At 42.6% G+C, this 25,205-nt stretch overlaps 1 protein-coding gene across 3 annotated transcripts in view; it reads left to right on the forward strand.

Annotated features, from left to right (window-relative positions):
• Positions 1-21,546, forward strand: part of PKHD1 (PKHD1 ciliary IPT domain containing fibrocystin/polyductin) — a 284,017-nt gene extending 262,471 nt beyond the window's left edge. For all 3 annotated transcript variants that reach the window (XM_076332602.1, XM_076332604.1, XM_076332603.1), the window contains 6 exons: positions 1,863-1,998; positions 3,502-3,589; positions 10,053-10,160; positions 15,103-15,258; positions 16,433-16,567; positions 20,503-21,546. In XM_076332602.1, coding sequence (XP_076188717.1) covers positions 1,863-1,998; positions 3,502-3,589; positions 10,053-10,160; positions 15,103-15,258; positions 16,433-16,567; positions 20,503-20,852 — 973 coding nt within the window. In that variant the 3' untranslated portion in view covers positions 20,853-21,546. The remainder of the gene's footprint in view (positions 1-1,862; positions 1,999-3,501; positions 3,590-10,052; positions 10,161-15,102; positions 15,259-16,432; positions 16,568-20,502) is intronic.
• The last annotated feature ends 3,659 nt before the right edge of the window (positions 21,547-25,205 follow it).

The following is a 25,205-nucleotide window of genomic DNA, read 5'->3' on the forward strand; positions in this document are numbered from 1 at the left end:
CGCCGTGTCCAGGATTGCACCCTAGGGCAGGGGCTCCCTCACAGCAAGAGTCAGGTTGGACCGTGTGGGATATAAACACCATGTTCTGTGCTGTGTTAGCTGGATTCAAATTACCTGCAAAAAGACATTAATTTTTAACCATGCATGTGTATTTTTGGTTTGTTTTCTTTTCTTTTCTGTGACTCACCCTAGGGAGTGGGAACTACTTCCTACAACCACATTTTGCAGCAGCCTTCCTTTAAGTGTGAGTTGAGCACAGTTTTACCGTGTAGGGCCTGGGGTGTGGAGTCAGGGCATTTCATGCCAACATTTTTCCTTTTTGTTGGCAGTTTTAAAGGAGCTGGAGAGAGAGAAAAAAAATATTTGGGGCTTACAGAAGCCATGTCAAGACTCACCTAAACTTGTCTGGACTCAGCTGGAGCCAGGGAGCTCACAGAAAGTGACCTCTGACATGAAAACAGGAGTGACTTGGTGGGTTGTTCCTGCAGCGAGTTTCAGTCACAGTGCTGAATGCACATTTATGGAAGGAGATGGATAAGAGCACGGATGAACGCATTGGTGCCTTTGACGTGAATTTCAAACATAATGCTGCCTTTCAGTCTTTCCCACTCCCAAAAAAAGAAAAAGAACCAAGATAAGAACTGAAGCTTAAATCCTTGAGCTAGCTCTTGAGACTGCAGGTATCCTTAAACCCTTAGTTGACCTCCCCAGTGTCTGTGGTTCAGACCAGTATTTCCCATCAGCTGCAGTATAAACAGTTTCTGGTTTGTAATGCATAGTAACACCCAGAAAAAAACCACCAAAACCCCAAACTAAAAAACTGAGTTAAAGGAAACTTATGCTCCATTTATTTTCTGTTTGTAAACACCTTTAAGCGAACATTAGAGATGAATGAATAGCTTTTCTACTTTCATTTCAAGACAATACCAAACCCCCAGCCGCTTCACTGTGATTGCAGATTAGAGGAGTTTATCTATATATAAATTATATATATATATGAGATACTAAATGACACAAAACACTGGGAGAGGGAATGAAATGATACTGGCTCAGAATAAAGTGTTGATTCTTTATTCAAATGCAAAAGCTCTCTCCTGGGGTGCTCTAATTTAAATTTCAGTCTTGGAAAAAACAATGTCTTTCAATAGGGTGTCTGTATACTGCTATATTTCGGTACGTAGACTTCATAGATAATGAAGGGTAAGAACACAGGTATGGCAGGATAAGGAAATGCAGTAAAGCCTGTAAGTGCTGTCCTTGTGTAGTGGAATGAAACTTTGTTTTTAGAGGACCTCAAAGGTGTTAATCGGAAATCTTTCTGCTGGACAGGAAGCATTTGCAGCCTCTACTGTTATCAGTGCGCTGCAATGAAGACTTTGGGGATAAGGCATTGGGTTTCTGAATCCATAAAATTCCTGTCTCTGCCACATACTTCCAGTGTGACACCAGAGAAGTAATTTACTCTGTTAATTTCTCAGTTTTCCATCTGTAAACTGGGGATTGAAAGAAAAGGATTTTTTTTATTAGTTTGGTGCTGCTGACTGCTTGGAAGTTATGTCTGTTCCATATTTCCATACATGCTGCTCTCATCCAAGGAATCAAAGTGCCATGATAAGGTAAATTAGTAGTCATTTGGTACAGTGCTCCTTCCTATTCATAACAGACACTAAGTACTGCCACCTGCTTTAAAAAGGTAGAAAATCCTGTGAACAGAAAATAACATATCATTCCTAGACATAGGCTAAGGTGAGAATTACCTCTAGGAATATCATTGGGTGTTTTCATAGCATTAATTTTCTGATTTAAAATTTTCTGGTTTTTTGTTTTGTTTTGTTTTTTTTACATTCTTTTGCACGTGGAAGAAATGGAAGCAGACAACACCCAGGAACATGCTTGTATGTGAGACCCTATAACATCTCTGTTCAGGTGCAGCCCTCAGATGGAGAAATCGAGAAGGAACTTCCTGTACAGCCGAAAATCATTTTCCTGGACAGGAAGGTAGGATTTGGCCCTCTGTGGATGTGGGACATTTCTATTGATTCTGTACAATTTTGACATTTCCAAGCAATCCAAAAGCCGAGACTGACCTAAATGTGGCATAGGACAGCTCTATAAATAAATACGGCAAAGGGTAGCTCTATAAATAAGCAGTCATGGGCATTCTGGGAACATCTTCCAGGATGGATTCTGTTCACATTTTTCAGCTTTTTCCTGCGAGGGTTACACTTGTGCTGTAGAATTGATTGTGTGCAGCTTTCTGATCCCTGCTCCTAAAGCTTAGAGAATATCATTGAGGAATGTGGGAACAGCAACACAATCATGAAGGCTGGCAATGGGGTATCCTGGTCTGCCCAAGCAAGTCCACACCATGCAGAGCAGTGCTGTGTAGAGATTGCCATGTTTAAAACAAGCTTGGATGTCTCTGTGATGTGATTTAGCACTGCCAGAGGTGCTAACACAAGTCTTAGAAGCAGCAGATTAGGTCCAATGAATCCTTAGATGTTGGTGGATTGTTGGACTAGATTCAGTCCCAAAATTAGGTGAAATCTGCATAGCATGGCTTCGTGCTGTGTTTCTATTTCCTTTATATTTTCATGTCCTCTCTCCTGTTTTCCAACTATTTTCTCTTATGGAATCATTTCCATTTTCCTGGACAGGCAATAGTGTAGCCACAGAATAACTAGACCCAGGCCGCACCTCGAATACTGTGTTCAGTTTTGGGCCCCTCACTACAAGAAAGATATTGAGGTGCTGGAGCACATCCAAAGAAGAGCAACGAAGCTGGTGAAGGATCTGGAGCACAAGTCTGATGAGGAGCAGCTGAGGGAACTGGGACTGTTTAGCCTGGAGAAGAGGAGGCTGAGGGGAGACCTCATCGCTCTCTACAACTACCTGAAAGGAGGTTGTAGCGAGGTGGGGGTCGGTCTCTTCTCCCAAGGAACGAGAGATAGGATGAGAGGAAATGGCCTCAAGTTGTGCCAGGGGACGTTTAGATTGGATGTTAGGAAAAATTTCTTCACCAAAAGGGTTGTCAAGCATTGGAACAGGCTGCCCAGGGAAGTGGTTGAGTCACCATCCCTGGAAATATTTAAAAGACACTGTAGATGTGATAGGTTGGACCAAATGACCTCCAGAGGTCCCTTCCAACCTCAACCATACTGTAATTCTGTGAACTTAGATGCCATAGAAGCCATGATGTCAAAATTAGCTACTTCTCATAAGTGATGTGAATGTGACCCTAGATACTTCAAGTGAAGCAGCAAACCTTGCCAGACTTTACTGAAACAGACCTGAAGCTGCCAGAACTGGTTCCTCCGACCTTAAGCTCATCTTAAAGAGTTATGGTGAGCTTTGTGGCATTTGTAACACGTAACATGTAGATGCAAACTGCCCTCCCACTGGTCATTAAAAAATTATTATAATTGTTAAAACCATCAAAACTTTCTTTCCTCTGGTTGAGGAGACAAGACCTTAATTCTTCTCTTTTGTTCTTCTTCCCAGGGTCAAAGAGTTGACAAACTGGGGCCACCCTCAGAACCCTGGGTTGTATCAGCTCACCTCAAGGGCTCCTCCAAGGATGTGTTAAAAGGTTTGGATGTATTTTCTTATAAGAAGGGTTATGGCAAAGCAGCTATGTGGAATGGTGGTGACAAATTTACGAGTTCTCCTTGAGAAAGATTGGATTTGAAAGGTAGCTTTTGGGCAGAAAAAAAGAAGGTTGTAGTAGGAGTTTGGTGAACTGCCTAGTGATATGCTAGAGAAAGAGAAGCTTATACGAAGTATTTTCGTGCTCTAGCAGCTTAAGGGGAGTATATTCAGTAGTTTATCTTGAAAAGACATATCTTAGATCAAAAAAGAAAAGAATGAAGAATTAGAAATCCTAATACTTGATTTTCAGCTAATGTTAATTGGAGCAATTTCCAACAGTGACAACCTGTTTGTCCCAGCAAAGGATCTGGCCAAGTACAGACAGAAACAACTGGGTTGACAGTTTATGGGTAAGAATCAGGGGGAAGGCCAACAAGCAGATATCATGGTGGGATTCTGTTATAGACCACCCAACCAGGATGAAGAGGCAGACAAAATATTCTATAAGCAGCTGGGAGAAGTCTCTCAATCGCTAGCCCTTGTTCTCATGGGGGACTTCAACTTACCAGATGTCCGCTGGAAATACAATACAGCAGAGAGGAAACAGTCTAGAAGGTTCCTGGAGTGTGTGGAAGATGATAACTTCCTGACACAGCTGGTGAGTGAGCCAACTAGGGAACGTGCCCCGCCGGACCTGTTTTTTTGTGAACAGAGAAGGACTTGTGGGTGATGTGATGGTTGGAGGCTGTCTCGGGCACCGTGACCACAAAATTACAGTTTTCGATTCTTGGAGAAGTAAGGAGGCGGGTCAGCAGAACTGCTGCCTTGGACTTCCGGAGGGTGGACTTTGGCCTGTTTAGGAGCCTGGTTGACAGAGTCCCGTGGGAGGCAGTCCTGAAGGGCAGAGGAGCCCAGGAAGGCTGGACATTCTACAAGACGGAAATCTTCAAGGCTCAAGAGCAGGCCATCCCCATGTGCCAAAAGATGAGTTGGTGGGGAAGAAGACCGGCCTGGCTGAATAGGGAGCTTTGGCTGGAACTCGGGAAAAAAAGGAGAGCTTATGACCTTTGGAAGAAGGGGCAGGCCACTCAGGAGGACTACAAGGATGTCGTGAGGTCATGCAGGGAGAAAATTAGAAGGGCCAAAGCCCAACTAGAACTTAATCTGGCTACTGCCGTAAAAGACAATAAAAAAAGTTTCTATAAATACATTAGCAACAACAGGAGGGCTAAGGAGAATCTCCATCCTTTATTGGATGCGGGGGGAAACATAGTGACAAAGGATGAGGAAAAGACCGAGGAACTTAATGCCTTCTTTTCCTCAGTCTTTAATAGTAAGACCAGTTCTGCAGGTACCCAGCCCCCTGAGCTGCAAGAGAGGGACAGGGAGCAGAATGAAGCCCCCATAATCCAAGGGGAAATGGTTAGCGACCTCCTACACCACTTAGACACACACAAGTCTATAGGGCTGGATGGGATCCACCCAAGTGTACTGAGGGAGCTGGCAGAAGTGCTCACCAAGCCGCTTTCAATCCATTATCAGCAGTCCTGGCTATAACCAGGGAGGTCCCAGTTGACTGGAGGTTAGCAAATGTGATGCCCATCTACAAGAAGGGCCGGAAGGAGGATCCAGGGAACTACAGGCCTGTTAGCCTGACCTCAGTGCCAGGGTAGGTTATGGAGCAGATCATCCTGAGTGCCATCATGAGGCACATACAGGACAACCAGGTGATCAGGCTCAGTCAGCATGGGTTTATGAAAGGCAGGCCCTGCTTCACTAACCTGATCTCCTTCTATGACAAGGTGACCCACTTAGTGGATGAGGGAAAGGCTGTGGATGTGGTCTACCTAGAATTTAGTAAAGCCTTTGACACCATTTCCCACAGCATTCTCCTGGAGAAACGGGCTGCTCATGGCTTGGACGGGTGTACTCTTCACTGGGTCAAAAACTGGCTGGACGGCTGGGCCCAGAGAGTTGTGGTGAATGGAGTTACATCCAGTTGGTGGCCGGTCATGAGCGGTGTTCCCCAGGGCTCAGTTTTGGGGCCAGTCTTGTTCAATATCTTTCTCAATGATCTGGATGAGGGGATTGAGTGCACCCTCAGCAAGTTTGCAGACGACACCAAGTTGGGCGGGAGTGTTGATCTGCTCGAGGGTAGGAAGGCTCTGCAGAGGGACCTGGACAGGCTGGATCGATGGGCCAAGGCCAACTGTATGAGGTTCAACAAGGCCAAGTGCCGGGTCCTGCACTTCGGCCACAACAACCCCATGCAGCGCTACGGGCTTGGGGAAGAGTGGCTGGAAAGCTGCCTGTCGGAAAAGGACCTGGGGGTGTTGGTCGACAGCCGGCTGAACATGAGCCGGCAGTGTGCCCAGGCGGCCAAGAAGGCCAATGGCATCCTGGCCTGTATCAGAAATAGTGTGGCCAGCAGGAGTAGGGAAGTGATCGTGCCCCCGTACTCGGCACTGGTGAGGCCACACCTCAAATACTGTGTTCAGTTTTGGGCCCCTCACTCCAAGAAGGACGTCGAGGTGCTGGAGCGTGTCCAGAGAAGGGCAACGAGGCTGGTGAGGGGTCTGGAGAACAAGTCTGATGAGGAGCGGCTGAGGGAACTGGGGTTGTTTAGCCTGCAGAAAAGGAGGCTGAGGGGAGACCTCATCGCTCTCTACAACCACCTGAAAGGAGGTTGTAGCGAGGTGGGGGTCGGTCTCTTCTCCCAAGGAACAAGCGATAGGACGAGAGGAAATGGCCTCAAGTTGCGCCAGGGGAGGTTTAGATTGGATGTAAGGAAAAATGTCTTTCCTGAAAGAGTGGTTAAACATTGGACCAGGCTTCCCAGGGAAGTGGTTGAGTCCCCATCCCTGGAAGTATTTAAAAGACGTGTAGATGAGGCACTTAGGGACATGGTTTAGTGGGCATGGTGGTGTTGGGTGGACGGTTGGACTCGATGATCTTAGAGGTCTTTTCCAACCTCAATGATTCTATGATTCTATGATTTAGATTGGATATTAGGAAAAATTTCTTCACTGAAAGGGTTGTCAAGCATTGGACCAAGCTGCCCAGGGAAGTGGTTGAGTCACCATCCCTGGAGGTGTTTAAAAGACGTGTAGATGTTGCGCTTAGGAACATGGTTTAGTGGTGGACTTGGCAGTGCTAGGTTAACAGTTGGACTTGATGATCTTAAAGGTCTTTTCCAACATAAATGATTCTATGATTCTATGAACTGCCTATTGTTTTTAATTAGCCTACTTCAACGTAAAAATGTTTTTCACAATGGATCTAAAAGTTTCCCTTCTGGTCCTCATTTATCAAAAGACCTGAACTCATGATTAACTCTAAACATGTGAGTATTACCCTTGAGGTTATTGAGGCTATGAACTTGCTTAGATATAGAACCTTGTTTAAGTACAGCGCTGAACCAAAAACCTGTGGATGATCATATGCTTGTAAATTAGAAAGTGGAAATGATATTGATTATAAAGCATCCAATTTTCATTGCTAAACTCTTTAAATGTAAGTGAACAGCACACACATTGAAAAGTGAGGTTTCCCATTATAGGTAAAATATTTTGTTTGCAGTAAAGTCATTTGTGTGTCAGCTTTGAATTGAAAAGTTCATATTTGGAGAAGGTAAGTGGTACTCATGCTGTAGATTAGAGCTTCTCATCCTTTCAGTCGTGTTTCTGTTAATTAGAAATTCTTCCTACCTCATCATAGGTCCAGGTTTAGAGGTTTGAAAAATCCTTTGGTCTTTTCTGTTGCTTTTCATGCCTTTTCAGGGAGGTACACCTCACGTTTAGGGTCTAGCTACTGGCTACCAGTGGAAAAAAGAAAGGGCAGAAGGGAGAAAGGGAGGAGGGGAGGAAGGAAGGAAGAAGTGAAGGAACGGAAAAGAAAGAGAAAAAGACAGGAAGAAAAGAAAGAGAAGCAGAAAGAAAGTGAAAAAGGTTAAAAAGAAGGAAAATGAGAAAAAGACGAAAAAAAAGAAAGAAAAGTCACTGAAGAGAAATGCATTTCACATTCTTTAAAAGATACATGCATCAAATTAATAGTCAATAAACTCCAGCAAAGAATGAACTGCATAGTACAGATGTTCTGCACGTAATAGTTTGCTGCAGTTTTTCCTTTGACAAACGTCCTTATTGCACTCGTCTTTTGAAGTGTATGAAAGCAGCATTTAATCGAAATGGGTCCCGTCTAGCACACTGATGCTGCTTCATCTGACAGCAGCCAAACTGCCTCATGGAAAGTAGTTTAGCTCCAAATTAGCTTGCTTCTACGTTAAATACCAGCTTGCCTGAGAGATCTTTGTGAAGACTCCCATATATATCTGTAATATTCTGAGCTTTGAAGCATATGTGCCCAAAAGCTGAGATAGTCTCTGTTGAGAAGTACAGTACAGTACTCCAGGCTTCAACATAGACTAGAAATGGCAATTATAAAGTATTTGAATGCAGCTGACAAGACCGTCTATAAAAACAGTGTTACAGTGAGTATCAGAGCCAAGAAAAGTCTTGGTAGTCTGGGCAGATACTGTCATAAGGAGAATCATATGCGTAGTACATAAATAGATGAGCCAGGATCAGGATGGAGCAATTAGAGAAATCTAGATTCCCACATCTCTACCAAGTCTATTTACAGTATAAATTACTGCTTCTTTATACATCACAGCTGGTCCTGGAGAGTCACAATGAAATTGGGGGTTTGGTGTGCTAGAAGCTGTACAAAAATAGGAAAACATACATGTAGGCAAAACTAACTGGGATATTAGTAAATTAAATACTAATTTAGTAATTTTTAGTAAATTTAATACTAATTAAGTACCAGATCATGGAGAAGGGAAACTTTATCATTTCGGTTTCTAAATCATTAAAATGTGGCATGTTTTTGCCCAGGACCTTGCCTCAGGCAATTTCTGGCCATGGTTCAGAAGTCAACACAGCAAGGAAGTAACCCCAGTAGGCAGCCTGCGTGCAACATCTCTGTTTGGAGACTGTAAGAGTTTAAGAGGTTTGGCCAGGGCATGCCAGTTCTTAAGTGCCAAAAAACAGATCCTGGCACTGTTTAGTTTGTATCATATAGGTGCAGGCATGAAAAATGGGTCAAAAACCCAGGGAAATTTTCCTGCAGTCTGGCCTACCATCAAAAGCCTTGTCTCCACCTGCTGAACAGTCCTATGCATTTGTGATTGCAAGATGTCTCACGAAGATGTTTGCTACTTCACTACTTTATTCAATATCCTGGGCATGGGGATGGCAGAGTACAAATGTCCTCCTCACATTCCTACTTTATGTACCTTCACCTGTGTGGCTTAACGGCAATAAAGTGTTAAACCACCTGCTTCATAAAGCAAATAGTTATTACGTGTTGTCTTTGAGCAGGCAAAAGTCTGTGTTTGTGATCACTGGAGCAAGTCCAGCATCCTAAGGAAGTTCTGACTTCTCACCCCCACCTGAACCAACATTTTGAAATTTGTCAGTATTTAGGATTTTACCCCTCTCACTCCAAGAGCCTGAATCAGACCTGGTCAGCATTGCTCAAAGGCTGGGACTTGGCTGGTGCTCAAAGTTACACACAATAAAATGGAGATCCAGTTGCAAAGTAAATGATAACTTTTAAAAAGAGCCTACAAAAATAAAAACCATGGCAAATGTGAATGTGGGGTCAGAATGCATTCCCTGATAGCTTAGAACAAGAGGTAAAGTGATGGAGAAACTGGGTCTCACGGGTTTCATTTTAATGTTCCCCATGGAGCTTTCCCCTGGCAGGTTTCTAGCTGAAAGTCTCTCCTGTACGATCACAGGGCAGTCACCACAGACATTTTTCAAGGCCAAATCCCTTTCAAAGCATCTGAGAGGGTTGGAGAAAAGTTCAAAATGATTTAACAGTAGAACAGGAGGTAATATGCCCAAATGATGAGGTGAAACACCTACAAATCAGAAAAGGGTTAAAACAGTCAGTTCTTCTCCCTTAGCTGCAGTGGCTGGCTCCTTGAGACCATCCCTTTAGGACATAAAATAATCAGTCTCTCACTAACACTCTCCTAACCTTGGTGACATATTTAGTCACACAAGACATGAGTTAAATCAAAAAGATGAGCATCTGGAACTTTCTAGTGCATCTGTATAGCCCCCGTTACTTTTGCTTGATCCCCTTAATATCCCCATAACATATACACCCCCACTATATAGATATGTACAGTAAATGCCATTTCACAATGAGCTCAAGGAACCAAGATTCAGAAGCTACGGTCCTCCAATCCATCAGGAATTTGGTGTCTAAGTACCTCTGAAGACCTGACCCTATGTGAAATTTCTGGGGTTACACAAAATGTTTACCATTAGGAAGGACACTGAATTTAGGCTTTCTGAAGTCCCCTTAAGGTCACAAGGACTCTCTGAGGGGCTTAGGTAATACTTATCTGGACGCTGTTAATTGCAATGCAATTTTTTGTTACTCTGCAGGGCTCACCCAAGTGCAGGTCACAGATGGATGTGCAAGCTTTTCCAGTCTGGCCATCTCCAGCTCAGGCACAAACTGGAAACTCGTGTTCACTGTCACATCACCTCCAGGTAAGCTCCGTTTTCTGCATGTTTTTTGATTTGGTTAACTGAACTCAAAACCCTACAGGTGGTCTGGATTTATAAAAAGGGAGTTAAGCTTTGTTTGAATAAGTGGAACAATGCCAAACTTCTAAATAGCCTGACTTCTGTTACACATCCAAGTTGGCATTACCCAGGCAGCAAGAGAGCTGGGTGATTCCTGTGCTATTCATGCAAGATCCCCAAAATCAAGATGAGTTAGTACAGAGAAGTATTGCCAGAGAAAGGTACTTCTTTCTTCCTGGATTCCCTAGCTATGAATCCCTTGTAGTAATCAGTTCCTTAAGGTCAGCTAAGCAACCCAAACAAACTCTTTTTTATAAATTGAGGCCTCTCATTCCCTCTTTTTTTTCCTGTTTGCATTCAGTAATTTTCCATCTATGCCTTTTACGGACCACTTGTCTGCACCTGGTCATCTTTATGGGTGCGACAGATTATGCACACTCAGAGCATGCCTCCAGGACTGGGCTCTGTTAGGGTCTCTCTGAGCAACCCAGTAATGGTGAAGTGGCAGGTGTGCTTATGCCTCCTTAGAAATACCAGCCGAAGGGGATCATAGAATCATAGAATCATAGAATCATTAAGGTTGGAAAAGACCTCTAAGATCATCGAGTCCAACCATCGACCCAACACCACCATGCCCACTAAACCATGTCCCTAAGTGCCTCATCTACTCGTCTTTTAAATACCTCCAGGGATGGGGACTCAACCACTTCCCTGGGAAACCTGGTCCAATGCTTAACCACTCTTTCAGTAAAGACATTTTTCCTTACGTTCAATCTAAACCTCCCCTGGTGCAACTTGAGGCCGTTTCCTCTCGTCCTATCGCTTGTTCCTTGGGAGAAGAGACCGACCCCCACCTCGCTACAACCTCCTTTCAGGGAGTTGTAGAGAGCGATGAGGTCTCCCCTCAGCCTCCTTTTCTCCAGGCTAAACAACCCCAGTTCCCTCAGCCGCTCCTCATCAGACTTGTTCTCCAGACCCCTCACCAGCCTCGTTGCCCTTCTCTGGACACGCTCCAGCACCTCAACGTCCTTCTTGTAGTGAGGGGCCCAAAACTGAACACAGTATTCGAGGTGCGGCCTCACCAGTGCCGAGTACAGGGGCACGATCACTTCCCTGTGAAGGATGTCGGCACCTTGGCAATAAGGCACCACGTGAACTCTGGCTTGTAAAAACCTCAGGGCATCTGCACAAGAGAAGCACCTATCCAAGTGTTTGGGCGCCTGAATTTATCTACAAATCTGGCTCTGAAGGTGTATGGGAGTCAAAGTGCTGGTTTCTTGTCTCAGAATGACTGCTGAGGCAAGTCAATGGAGAAGCAGGAACATGCTCTCTGGCATGTAGTCCAAAGACATATTAAGATATAGGTGTTGTAAGACCATGTGTAAAGCCTCTATTCTGGTATTACATACATACATACATATATGTGTACATATGGATATATATCTAGATAGATAGATTATATAGTTATAGATATAGATGATATAGATATAAGCATAGCTATAGATACAGATATCGCCATATATATATCATAGAATCATAGAATCATTAAGGTTGGAAAAGACCACTAAGATCATCGAGTCCAACCGTCAACCCAACACCACCATGCCCACTAAACCATGGAAGGACAGGTAGAAATATTTCCAGGAGAGGTAAGGCGGTGTGTGTGCCACTGCATAAAGCCCTGATGAGTACTTCTTTGAAGTACTGAACATAATTTGGTTTACCCGTGTTCAGAGATGATCTCAAAATGGAGTAGGTACAGACTGAGCATTTTTAATGAGAAAAGTCTAAGGTAGCGTGGCTTGTTTCAGCCAGAAAAAACGGAGAGAGCAAATACATCAGACAGGTGAAGTGGCCAAGTGGGAGTGGCTAATGAAAAAATCTGAGCTAAAAAGTTAGAAGGAGGTTACATTTAGACTGTATTTTTCTGAACAGCCTACCTTAATAGATAGGAATAGTGAGAGCAGATCAAGCTGCTTTTGGATGGAGGTCAATACACTTATGCATGATATTGTACAACACGGTACACACAATAGAATGGGATAGGGTTTATAATCCAAGAAATTCCTTCCTATCCTGGGATTAAATGAAGATCCAGATTTTTTTTAATGAGAAACTTTTGCTCCTCCTAGTCACAAGTGGCTAATCAACATCGAGTGTTGCCCATGGCTTTGCAAAGGGAGAATTGGGGTGCAGGGAGTATTTGGAGGTGGGCCTTTAAGGGGGGGGGCATATGACTGTTTTGAGGGTGTATGCTGCCTAACCCCCACAGCTCCCGTTGCCTTCACATCAGCGAGAGCAGATGGAAAGCCAGCACCTCACGGGATCTGACTCTTTACTGGGAAGTACAGCTTAATGAAATGTGTTTTGAAAGCTACTTCAGGGGAGTCACAAAATTTTCTTTCCTCTGAACAAAGGTCAAATGCAGATCCCTTTTATGAAACATTTAGCCAGTCGGAGTGTTGCAAAGGGATGTTTACAGCTAGCAATGTGGACAGCTGATGCATCTGTGCGGGTATCACCTGTGCAAATCAGAGTATTGCACACTTTTAATATGCATTGCAAAAGCACAATCCGAACAAGTAACCCCCTTTGCTTGTTTGTAATTGGGAACCATGCTGGAGACAGAATAAAGGCTTTTATACTGCCAGACTCTTAGTGAAGATATTTGCTTATTGATTGACATCAACAAGCAAAAATTAAACAATCAAATAGTAGATGTTTGGGGTACATTTTCATGACCAGGTTTTTGTGCGTACCCTGGCATAGTTTGCGATTTGGAGACAGCTCAGAAGATGCAGCTGATGTTGAATGCAATAATCTCAAGTGCTTTAGTGGTAATTCCTGGGGACAATAGACTATTCATAGCACTGCTGCATACTCTTGCTCCTTGTTTTACAGTAACATTCACTTAACTGATTGTCGTGGTTTAATTTCAGTCGGCAACTAAGCACCACGCAGCCGCCCGCTCACTCCCCCCCACCCGGTGGGATGGGGGAGAGAATTGGAAGAGCACAAGTTAGAAAAAGTCGTGGGTTGAGATAAAAACAGTTTAACAATTGAAATAAAATGATAATAATAATAATATGATAATAATAATAATAATACACAAAGCAAGTGATGCACAGTGCAATTGCTCACCACCCGCCGACCGATGCCCAGCCAGTCCCCGAGCAGCGGCCCCCCCGGCCAGCTTTCCCCAGTTTCTGTACTGAGCATGACGTCCCATGGTATGGAATGTCCCTTTGGCCAGTTTGGCTGTGCCCCCTCCCAGCTTCTTGTGCACCTCCAGCCTTCTCAGTTGGTAGAGCATGGGAAGCTGAAAAGTCCTTGGCTAGTGTAAGCACTGCTCAGCAACACCTAAAACATCGGTGCGTTATCAACTTTGTTCTCATCCTAAATCCAAAACACTGTACCAGCTACTAGAAAAGAAATTAACTCTATCCCTGCCGAAACCAGGACACTGATATGGAACCCAATGGACTTGATCCATCCACTTTCCATTTAAACCAATAGCAGCCTACTCGCAAACTATTAGAGTAGTGTGAAGCAGCTTTAAGCACCTGTCTGTGTAGAGACCTTGATGTCTGTGAGGTTACTTCTCTCCCCTCAACTGCAGTTCGTGTTTGTACCTGCAGGCAAACTTTTCCCAATTGGAACATGCTTCCCACATTGTTCTGATGAAGCTCTGCTTTGTTCAAGTGGACAATATTGACACAGATCTAATTAGTTTCAGATAAAAGTACTTACAGCTACTTACCCTAGTCTCCAAGCCTCCATCTGACAGTTTCTGATTTTTTTTTAATGAATTGATGAAAAAAGGCTTTTAGATTTTTATTAAAAGTGGAACTCCAACAGGTAAAAGAAATATCCATACGTCAAAATGATTAGAATTGTGGGGTTAGGACTGATAATGAGTCAGGTCGTAAGATAGGTAATGAGTTGATGCACTAATCCACATCCTTCAAATTGGTCTATAGAGAGTACCAGGGCCAGTTTTGTTAAACTCCTGTTCTTCCCAGGCACATCTCCATTCAAAATGTATTTTGGAAGTGGTCCAGGGAACCAAAACCTCTCTATATTTCTGATTTTTAAGATGGCAGTATTAGGCATCTTCCAGTCCTTGAAGCTCAGATGCTGAGACCCAATGAACTCTTGGCCACAGAAACTATGAGTAGTGGTTGGCTTCATTCTGACTTCATTTACAGAAAACTTTAGGATCGCTCCTGGTTGGGTAATGAAGAGCATTACCCAAAGCTTGTGTGCGTCAAGAGACTAAATATCTACCATGCTAACAGCAAGGACACTGATTTTTTTTTGTTTATAATGCTCATTATGGACATGGTGGAAAATATTAGCCAGTTCACTGAGAGTTTTCTGCATCATGGACTTAAGCTTAATGATAGTGAATGTTTCTAGGTTCCCCATAACTTACATTCCTATGAATCAGGTATAGCCTGTAAAAACTGTGCATGACTTAGCACCTTTCTTGTTGCAGCCAGCTTCTCTGCCTTGCTAGGCAGAATGTGCATGTTTACTGTCTCGGCCTGATCTGTTTGGCCTCAGAAATAGATATTTTTCTGGGTTTGATAGTCAGCTGGACAAATTCATGGAAGAAATATTAAGGATTGTTAAATATAAAGAGGCTGTCTCTGCTTCAGGAAGCACTGAAAGCTTGAAACTTACATTGGAGAAGTATTGTTACATATTTGGTTTGTCATGGTACTCAGTCGTAAACAAATACTGTTGGCTAACGTTGGGTGTGGAGATATAGACAGTCTTATCTGCTGTTCCTGCATGCATTTTTAACAACAGCATCACTGTTGAAAGGCTATAACCTGGTGTTTTAACTGTGAAACCCATGTGCTTACTTTTGTAATAAACTCTGACTGCTTTAAATTCTCAGGGACTAAGTTTACTGTGCTGTCTCAGCCATTTACCATCTTCCCTGTCCCCACGGGAGTGAAGGCCAGCATGATCCTTGTTGTCATACTGAGTTCAGCAGCATCTGCATTCATCCTCACTCTTGCATTCTGCTGGTTCAAGAAGAGCAAAGGCAACAGTAAGTTGGAAATGCCCACTAAAATTTATACTTGCAGACTCCTTTTTTTGTTTAACAAATCTCCAGAGTGGCCACAACAGGATTCAGACAACAGCACTCAGAGAAAGCTCTAAGTTCAGTAATTAGCAGTATACTTTGTAGTTTCAGGGTTATACAGTTTTCTGCCTATAACAGAAGCCTGAGTCCTGGCTGGAAAAAGTTTTAACTGTATGTGAAACATGATGAAAATCAGGTTTCTATAGTGCAGAGAAGGAATTGAGAAACAAAGGAAATATTTGCTATGATTTCAATGATCCGTTCAGCCGCTGCATTTTCCTGATGAAGGGTGACATAGCAAAATATCACTGTGGTGAGGTTATGCAAAGCCTTGGTGCTGACCAAGGACCAGACACGGCTGCAGTGTGAATGCCACAGAGACAGCGGCACAGCCAGGCTCACATCCCGTATCACACTATCAACATCATACGAGTCAAAGTGGTAATGGGAGGGCTACAGCTTGTCTGGAGTTCTCCCCCAAACAAATCCACACCTCTACTGATTTACCTTAAGGTTGCTTTCTTTTTAGCAATGACCTTAAAACGAATATAGCTTTCCCACTGCAGAAGACATAAAGCTATTTGCATAAGAGAAGAACTGAAGATAAAGGGATGTGACTGTAGCTGGTAGCTTGACTGCCAAACGGCCACCTTAAACTTCTGGATATGTTGAGAGTTACCGATAACTTGGCCTTTCAGACACGCTAACTGAAGTTGGGACCTAGCCAAATGTACAGGTAACTCGTAGTGGAGGAGTAAATGCAAATCCCCGTTAATAAGGCATCTCCCACTAGTTTCAAGACCTTCTCACTAGTTTCTCCAAACTTCTTTGAAAATCCAGGCTAAAGGGTCTTTCTCCTAAACTGCACCATGAGCACTAGCTGCAATAAGGTCTGAATTTCTAGTATTACTGAACATGGTGACAATGTGAGGAAGGATTTTACTGAAGAGAAAAGGTAGGATCCCTAATGGCAAAACACAAGATGGTATGAACATAAAACAACTCTCTCTGCTTTTGGACAGAAAGAATACTTCTAGATTATCTGTTAATTCACCAGCAATATATTGTTGTTTGAATTAATAATTGCTGCTGAGCTGAGGATGGATTGAGAGTGATGCCACTGTATGCTTCATTACAGAAACGAGGACTGAACGGCCTGATGTACCACAGGCCGGTACCAAGGAACCACGGAAACAAGCACGGCCTCGTGCATCTCACATCCAGCCTTGCTGCAATCAAGGAGAAAATAAAAGTGGTGTGCCTGTAGCAGAAGGTGAGACTGCAGTTTGACAATAATTCAAATTTATTAACGGTCAGACATCAAAAGAGTTGGTTTAGGTCTTTTTACAAACTATAGATTTGTATAGGAACAATGGCACAGTTCTTCTCAGAATGTCTATCACTTTATTACCTCCTCCTTCTCCTCCTTGGTATTTTTCTATTTATCATTGTGTCTCCTTTTATATATATTGTGTGAAATCCTAGCCGCACTGAAGGCAGCAGCATAATCTCCCTTACACTCAATGAGTCCATGATTTCACCTAATGTTTTTGGCGTAGGGCAGGGACTGGCGTTCCCGCAGTGTCCCCAGCATGCCTGGAGCAACAGGGCTTCTCCCTGCCCAGGTCTCCAAGTGCTGCAGCAATAACTGCACAGCGCTCCAAAAGCTCTGGACAAGTTTGCAGGCTGTGGAGGACGGCAGCGAGGTACACTGCAGGTAGGAAAAACCACTCAGGGCTCATTCATTTGGTCTTTGTTACCTCCACCACTCACTGGACCTTCATGCCATGCTTTCTGAGCAGTGAGTCCAAGCCAGCACCTCAAAGAGGCTCCATTGCCACCCACCCCACTCAGTGTTCCCCTTTACTCTCTAGGGTCCCTGCCACAAACACCCCTCTGCCGCACACCTCCTCGAGACTTGTCTTTTCATCATCTGCTGATCAAACACGACTTCTTCTGAGGTCACGGAAAAGCTGACAGCCTCGGGGGCATGTGGCTGGCAGCATAAAGCACTGGCTTCCCTCTCTGCAAGTGTGAAATGTTCTCATAGTAGTTGGGGTTTTTTTTGTCTCACCTGCCAACAGCACAGATCTAAGGGCACTCGGATAACCCTGCTGAACCACCCATTTACTCTGTTCTGGGAATTTCTTTTTCCCCCTCCTTCCCAAAGTCTGTGGATTACATAAGAGGCAGGAAGAGGTGAGCTGGAGTTTTATCTCCTTTTAATTAGCGTCGATTGCAAAAGCAGAGGGAGAGAGGGAAGGAGAGAGGAAATTCTGCAGTTTATGTGTTTTGATATTTGCTGTACTCCTCCAAAACACAGCATTCAGCTGTGTGCCTTAGGATACATATCTGCTATAAATTCATTTTTTATCTAATTTGTCTGAGATCTAAGCTTCCTGTGGAGGTCTGAGATCAAAGGATCTGATTCTGTCTGATGTCGGCTCTGACACATAATGCGTGCTGACTTAGTTCTGTCTATAAACTCGCAGTGGGAGGCTGCCATTCTCCCTTGGCACCTTTACATAGTGAACTTTCATTTCGGCTGGGGAGGCTGACAGGTATAGCGTTGATTGGAGCTGTCGTGTAAATAATTCATGGAAATATTTTTTTGTCAGAAAAAGGCAATCCAGCCACTTAAAGTCTTTTAGGAATAGTTGCAAGACAAAAAGATTCCCCAATATGTTCAAATCTAAACAAGGATAACAATATCTTAAGTGAACTTAATACATATGACTTGGAAATGTCTAATGTTTGATTTCCCCTTATTTAAAGCGCTGTTGGTTTTGGAGAGAGAGAGAGAAGAAATCAAAGCTGCAGTCTTTTTGTTCAGTTTCTGCTTTATAGCGGTTCCCCCCATAAGAAATCTCACCTTTCTAACACAATTAAGTGTTCGGAGCCTTTATTATTAATCACCACAGTAAGTCCTGCAAGGCAGAGTTTTTCTGTTTCGTAGGTGCTTATGCAGTGTAAAGTCCAATGGAGGTAGGGCCCCGATTGTCGTCCCAGAACAAGCAGCTAAGGATGCAGATCGGGAAGAAAGCTGTATGCGTAGATATGCAGTACTGCAGAGGAGAAGGGATCGAGATACTACCTTGTCTGACCTTGGTGTAACAAAAAATCTCCTCAGCTTCACATAATTATCTCTCTCTTGAATTAAGTAACTTCTGATTGAGTAACACATGGTTAACAGAACGGCACCTGGAGGTGGAGGAACATATCGTTTCTTTTTTCTTTTCGCAATTTATTCTGGTGTTTCATCACCTTCACCATTGAAAAGTTGTATCCCATAACAGCTTACGTTTCCTAGCTTGAATTTCTAGTCCTTTCAGGTATTGTACCTTATTGATCCTTATCCTGAACTCCTTGGCCACCATCGGCCAGGAATCACAGTTGTATTCCTGAAGAGGTTCTCCCACTCTACAAACAGGGTCTCCTAGGTTGCTCAGATCAGCTCCACTTTCTCCCTTTCTACCAGTTTGCCATTTTTTCCACCTTTTACAAAATTTCATCAGAATCAATTTTAGTTTTAATTCCAGATCACTGGTGGAAACACTGAATATGACCCATTTCAGTGGTAGTGTCCGGTGCTGCCACACATCCCCACCTCTGAGAATTATTTCCCATATACAATTACTGCCTGAGCTCTGCCTGTTAGCTGGTACTTAATCCAGATAATCACGTGCTTTATTGATATTGAATAGTTTGTATTTAATTTTAAAAAATCAGGATAGTTTAGATTACTATGTCATATAAATCTCAAGGCAGTATTTCTGAAACTGCTCATATCCAGAAAACTTTTAGCCTTCCTCCATTAATTCAAACTCATTTGAAAAGACCTATTTTCATAGTTGAAAATGGCACCTTTGAAGACGAAGAGGGCATCAACACATATCAAGAAATAACACGAAGCTTTGGTATAGGGGAACATGACCTGAACATCTTGTTTCTGTGTATAAAGAAGAAAATTGAACCTAGTGATTTATGTAATTTGTACTTTAAAACATCCAACTACCTAATGTTAAAGCAATCTTAAGAAGGAAAACTGTCACATGCAGAAACATGTGTGACTACTGAAAATTTACCGACAACTTTCCAGTGGATTTCCAAGAGGTACAATCTTGAAATTGAAAGCTATGAGTGTACAAGTAGAAAAAAAAAACCACTTCTTACCAGGAAAAGTGAGTATAAGCATGAAGAAATAGGGAAATTGTAGAAAATAAATGAAGATAGGGGAAAATTGTTATTAGACCTGCTAAGGGTTAAACTTCGGGGATAAACCTGAAAAATAAGGAGTTGTAACAGCACATTTTCTGGGATCATTTGTGGTAAGGACCTATAATATATGCTGATGAACAGACTGCAAAAGCCGTCGTTTTCCACTAACACATGAGATATGTGGGCTAGAACTAGTTCTGAATTTGGAACGAGTGTAAAAGGTTTGGGTCTAGGCTGGTTTCATTTTATTTTCAGTGGGAAGGGAGAGGATTGCAAGAATTTTACAAATGTTTTTAGCATCCAAATGAAGCAGACTGCCAATCTTGCACTGAACTGATGGCACACCCTGTCAACTCAGAAGCCATCTGTTGTAACACTACAAGTGATTCTGCCTCTGTGGTTGATAACTGTTTGGTTTATTAAGATGTAAACATTCTTCGTTTCCACATGAAAAATGTATAGTATATGTTTTGCTTCTTCTGCATTTTTTCAATGGCATTTGTTAAACAACATTGCAGGTTACAGGCTCTGCCTTGAGTAGGATTCAAATGTTGGAAATAAAAAGTTCTACCTTATATTACAGCCTGATCATAAAGGGTTGATGTATTTTATAGATGGGTAGTATTAAAATGCTTATCAGTCTTAGCAATACATAGCTTATTAACCAGCTGTACTCTATATACTTTATTATTAAGCATTTATTGAAATATTTGAAAACCATTGGAGGATGCTCTAGGAGCTGTTAGTGTACCAAGCCAGCTGTTTTGGTTGATGTATATTTATTTGTGGAAACAGCTTATGGTTATTCAGTTTTAACAACTTATTTCTGTCAAACTAAAATTTGTGGCCAGTTAGAATTATTTCCCCAACAATAACTGCTTCTTCATTAACGTCTTTAACACACAGTAAAGGCATAGAAGGGTAAGGAAGATGAAGGTGGGGTCTTTCTTACAATTATTGTAAAGCACAAACAATACCTTGCTTTCACAGATATGGAAGGAACTGGAGCAGTGGGACGTGCCACAGGACGACTGGAGGAGCTGAACCTGCAGCCCTGTGAAGCCAAGTCAGTGAGAAAGATGAGCACTGTCCAACGTAAGACAGGTAACAGAGACACCTTTTCTTCAGCTTGGGACAGTGACGGTCACCAACAGCCACGTGAAGGAACATCTGGTGACTCTCTGGAACTTCAGCACCCAACAGTCCCGAGGTGTTCCAGCCAGAAGGATGGCCCCCAGCCTTCACCTGGCTACAACAAGGGAAGAGAGACGTCCGAAAGGATGCCCAAACCTCAGAATGATGTCGGAAAGCATGCTGCTGTGGTAGCAGCAGAGGTGTAAGAGAAGTGATGTGAGGTGCTGGACCACCGACAAAGCAAGCTTTGCCTGGCTTGCAGTCAATGCAAAGCTGAGTCTTTTGTCTCTGTGGTTAGAGAAAAGCATACGCATATTAGCATGGGGAACCAGGCTGCCACGCTGCACATGTACAAATGAACCTGTTACCTGGATCTGCAGCCAGCTGGGAGACTCTGGCCATGTCTATGACGTTGAACTGTCTTAGCTTCCAAAACAGGGTGGGTGCACCCAAACTGCCTGTTGAGAGTAGTTCTTCTGGCACCTCTGAAACTCTCCCCAAGAGTTGTTTGGGGGAGTGCTAGCTGGCTAGCTAGGTCGTCTTTGAGATTACATTCAAAAGCATTCAGGGATTAGCCTAACAATTCAACTGTGCAGATGATCATATTTCTGACACTTTAATATACTAGCACTGATGTAGTCTTAGTGACTAGAGCAATGCTGATTGGTATGTATGCATATATACAAATATATAGGAATTTTCCCATTTCTTCCAATCATGCCTTTAGTTTCATTCAAAGAACCTCCGTATGTGCATAAATCTTTTCCTTTTTCTGAGGAAAAACAAACATGTATTCAACTTCCATTTCATTGTGACTTGAGTAAGTGCTTCCTATTCCTCCCTAGTTAAATCTGCTTTGTTATTTTTTTTTAATTAAAGTATTTTGCTGAGTTAAATATTCACCATGTCATTGCTTTCTAACACCCTTAAATCACTGGCTTGTTATGAACACTACTCTTGATGAATGATAATAATAATGCTGATGTTCCTCAGTTACTCAGAGAATTCCTCTGTGCTTTGCTTTACTGAGCTGGAAGATGAGGGACTTTATTATGCCCTCTCTGTACCATAAATTTCTTGGTTGCGAGGTGGCCTGGTGGCACAAGATAAAATTTATACTCCTCTGCAGGAAAAATACTTAAGCAGGAAGATGAGGTTTCTGCCCCAATCAGCAGTGGCAGAAAAAAACCCTTGATTTGGGAAAAAAAAAACCCCAAACAACCACAAAACATTTCACTTCAAGCAGAAGGAGCTAAGGTGCAGCTGCTGGTCAGTGAGCTACACAGTTCTCCAGGCACAAAAATAGATTCACCAGCATTGGCTCCTGCACTATATTGTGTTGATAGGCATCATTTTCTGGTGAAATCGGACTGATTCCATGGTGAGCCAGGCTTCTGGCTGACTGCACAGAGGCTTTTCTGGCTTAAGACATTTGAGGATGAGGGCCTTATATTATTAAATGCAATAGATCAGCCTTCCTGACCTCTTCCATGTTATGGAAGAGCAATTTCTTACAGTATTTTCTACAGAGGCCAAAATATTCTTTTACATGAGTCAACATGGTAGATTCCTAAGCCTCATGATTCCAGGTCTGAATACCTTGCAGAGACATCCAGGTTTGGTGAAATGATTTGGAGACCCGCCCTTTCCTCCACAGCTGATACTCAGTTTTAGATGCTTTCATGCTTTCCTCTCTGCAGATACGTGATTCCTCCATCCCCTGAACTCCACTCCCCTTCAGTAGTTCTACTCCTAGTAAGTGACTCTGTCATATCCAAGCAGTGTGAAAGCAAATAATATATCATTACATGTGTCAGAATGTGTGCAAATAATATGTAAATAATATTGAATATAAATAATTTGCAAAAATTATACAATGGAGCCTTCTTTTGGGGAAAAAAATCAGACAAACTGGAAACAATTAAGGCCTTTAATTAATCCTTTAATTCATAATCCTCGCATTTATCCATACTTTGTTTACAGAATAAATAATGTTTTGCATTAATGGAATAAGCAGGGCTAAAAAATCTTTAACTGCAACATTCTTAATCTTGATTTCCGACACTGCTATGCATTAACCAAGTGAATGGTGGAGCATGGGAAAGAAGTAGGGAGAAAGTGAAATAAAACATGATGAAAAATCGGTGCAAACATGAAGTGAATCCTGAATAAGTAAGAAAGTTAGGGGATCTTGTGTTGTGTATCAAAAAAAAAAAAAAAACAGTGTGGTGATCAGAGAGAAAGAAGATGTGATTGACACTTACTGGCTGAAGAACATCGTTAAACCTTAGGTAGTATCTTTTCTAAAAATAAGTGGTTTCAGGCTGATTGCAACAGCACTTGGATGAAATGGGATCCTACTGCTCTGTGGCTGATGCAGAGCTAGACTGACTTTGAAAACTTTTCCATCTAGACAAGCAAAGGTAAAAACAGCCTTCCACTCTTACAGGGAGTGTATGGTTAGATGAACAGACATACTCAAGCTGCCCCGGGATTTCATGGGCAAGGCTAAGAAAGAGAATGCACATCTCATGTCCCAAGCCAAAAGCTTCATTTCACAATAGTTCAAATACCAGCTTGGCCCGTGGGGCATCTGCATGTCATTACTGTCTTGCCATCAGTACTTTTGGTGATCCTGCTCAAGGCTCTCAGTCTTTGTATTGTTGAATTCTCCTTAATCCTTACGCTATAATTAAGACAACATTGGTTTCCACCTTTGCATGGATGTTTTATGGGTAAATTTTTGTGTTGAAGTACTCTTTGACAGGAAGACATTATCCATTCCAAAAGCCAGGGTGAGGGCAGGGCAGGCTAGGGATTGAGTGGAAGGAGCCAGAGGAAAAACCCACAGTGTGACATGTGGGTTACCCGTGAGGGATGGGGTGCCTTGATAAACTTGAGGTTATTAAAGACTTCTAGCCCAGCTGCAAGGGATTCAGCTGAAAAGAGTTCACTGTTTTATACTGTCATAGTGCAGCTTCTGGGAGGACACATGAAAAGACAGGAGCAGGATTTCAACTCAGCTTTTCAAAGAAGCCTATAGGCATATCATGGCAAAAACTCATGCTTTAGCACAACCCACATTCAGGCCAGCTCTGTGAGGGACACTAAGCCCTTTCAGCAAATCTACTTAAGCTTAGCAAAGCGCTAACCTCCCCACACTGAACTCCAAGGAAGCCTTCAAAGGGCAGGAAAAACGAATGCAAAAGTCTCTATATCTGCCCGTGCAGAACCATCCTCCGAGACCCAAAGTCTTTCTTGACAGTCATGTTAAATGTCAGTGAAATTTGACAAGTTTGGCTCCACTGCAGCCAATGGAAAAAAATTCATTAAGTTTGCTAGATTTGGGGTTTCCACCTGTTAACCTTTTTCTGTAGTCCCATCTCCAATAACACTTGAATTCCTTTATTGATATAAATAAGCGTGTAGCTGGAAGGGTACCCTATTTTTCACCAAGCTCTCCAGGCTTGTCTGAATTCCTAGACAATGCATGGTCAAAATTATTCTTCTTCCTTCTTTTTATTTTTTCCTCCTATGTCTGAAGTAGAGGAGTGCATTACAGACAAATTTGCCTAAGGCTTTGGGCCAGAGTTGATGAGACTTCACAAAGATACAGGAACAGGCGCATGGATAGAAAAAAAGAAAGCCTGTGAAAAATTAAAATGACAAGCCTGGTTAGGGAGCAGAGATAACTGGTGATGTAGTAAAATTAATTACAGTCTGGGTTGAAGGAATTGTGTGCCTAAGACAAAATTAAAAAAAAAAAAAAAAAGAAAAACCAAATAACAGCAATGAGATTATAAACCCTTTCATCATCTCTATATGGTATAACTCCAAATCCCTATTTATTATGACATCTATTATGGCATTTATTTCTATAGGATGAGAGGTATAAATGGCAAATAAAGGAGGCAAGTGTCCAGTCAGAAGGCTTTTCTCTGAGCTTCTGATTCTGCAATGAATAGCCTTATTAAGAGTGAAATTACACCAAAAAAAATCTTCAGTGGACTAGGAACTGTGAGAGAAAAATTTCACTGGATCAGGAAAACTGCGTGATGCAACACTGCCAGGGTGATTATGGGTACTTGGTGATGATGTGGATTCACAGGTTTTTTAGATTTTTTTTTTTTTTTTTTTTTTGCAATCATTATGCATTTGCCAGGACTTGAAATTATTCCAGCTTTGTACCTACTAGAATGTGCAAAATGTTGGGTGATGATTTGTTGATCAACATTATAAAGACAATTGCAAGGGCAAAAGCCAGATACACCATAGGATCGTTCCAAGATTTCAGAACACACCAGCAAAGGGTGTTTGCACGGGGATTTCTCTGATATAGAAAAGGAGTGTGCTCTTGAGGGGTGGGGACAGGAGGTAGGCGCTACCTGAGATACAAGATTTCACATATTAGGTGACATGACAGAAGACAACCAGGGTGTGAGGTTGCAGCGGGGGACAGAGAAGATCCTAGGAACATGAGGTCAACCTAGGAAGCGCCTTTGGTAGATATCATAGCTGCTTTTCACTGGCTCAAACCTCTGTGTGTGTGTGTGCAGGTC

Source organism: Aptenodytes patagonicus, chromosome 3 (genome assembly GCF_965638725.1).
Source record: "Aptenodytes patagonicus chromosome 3, bAptPat1.pri.cur, whole genome shotgun sequence".
In the NCBI taxonomy this organism is placed as follows: domain Eukaryota; kingdom Metazoa; phylum Chordata; class Aves; order Sphenisciformes; family Spheniscidae; genus Aptenodytes; species Aptenodytes patagonicus.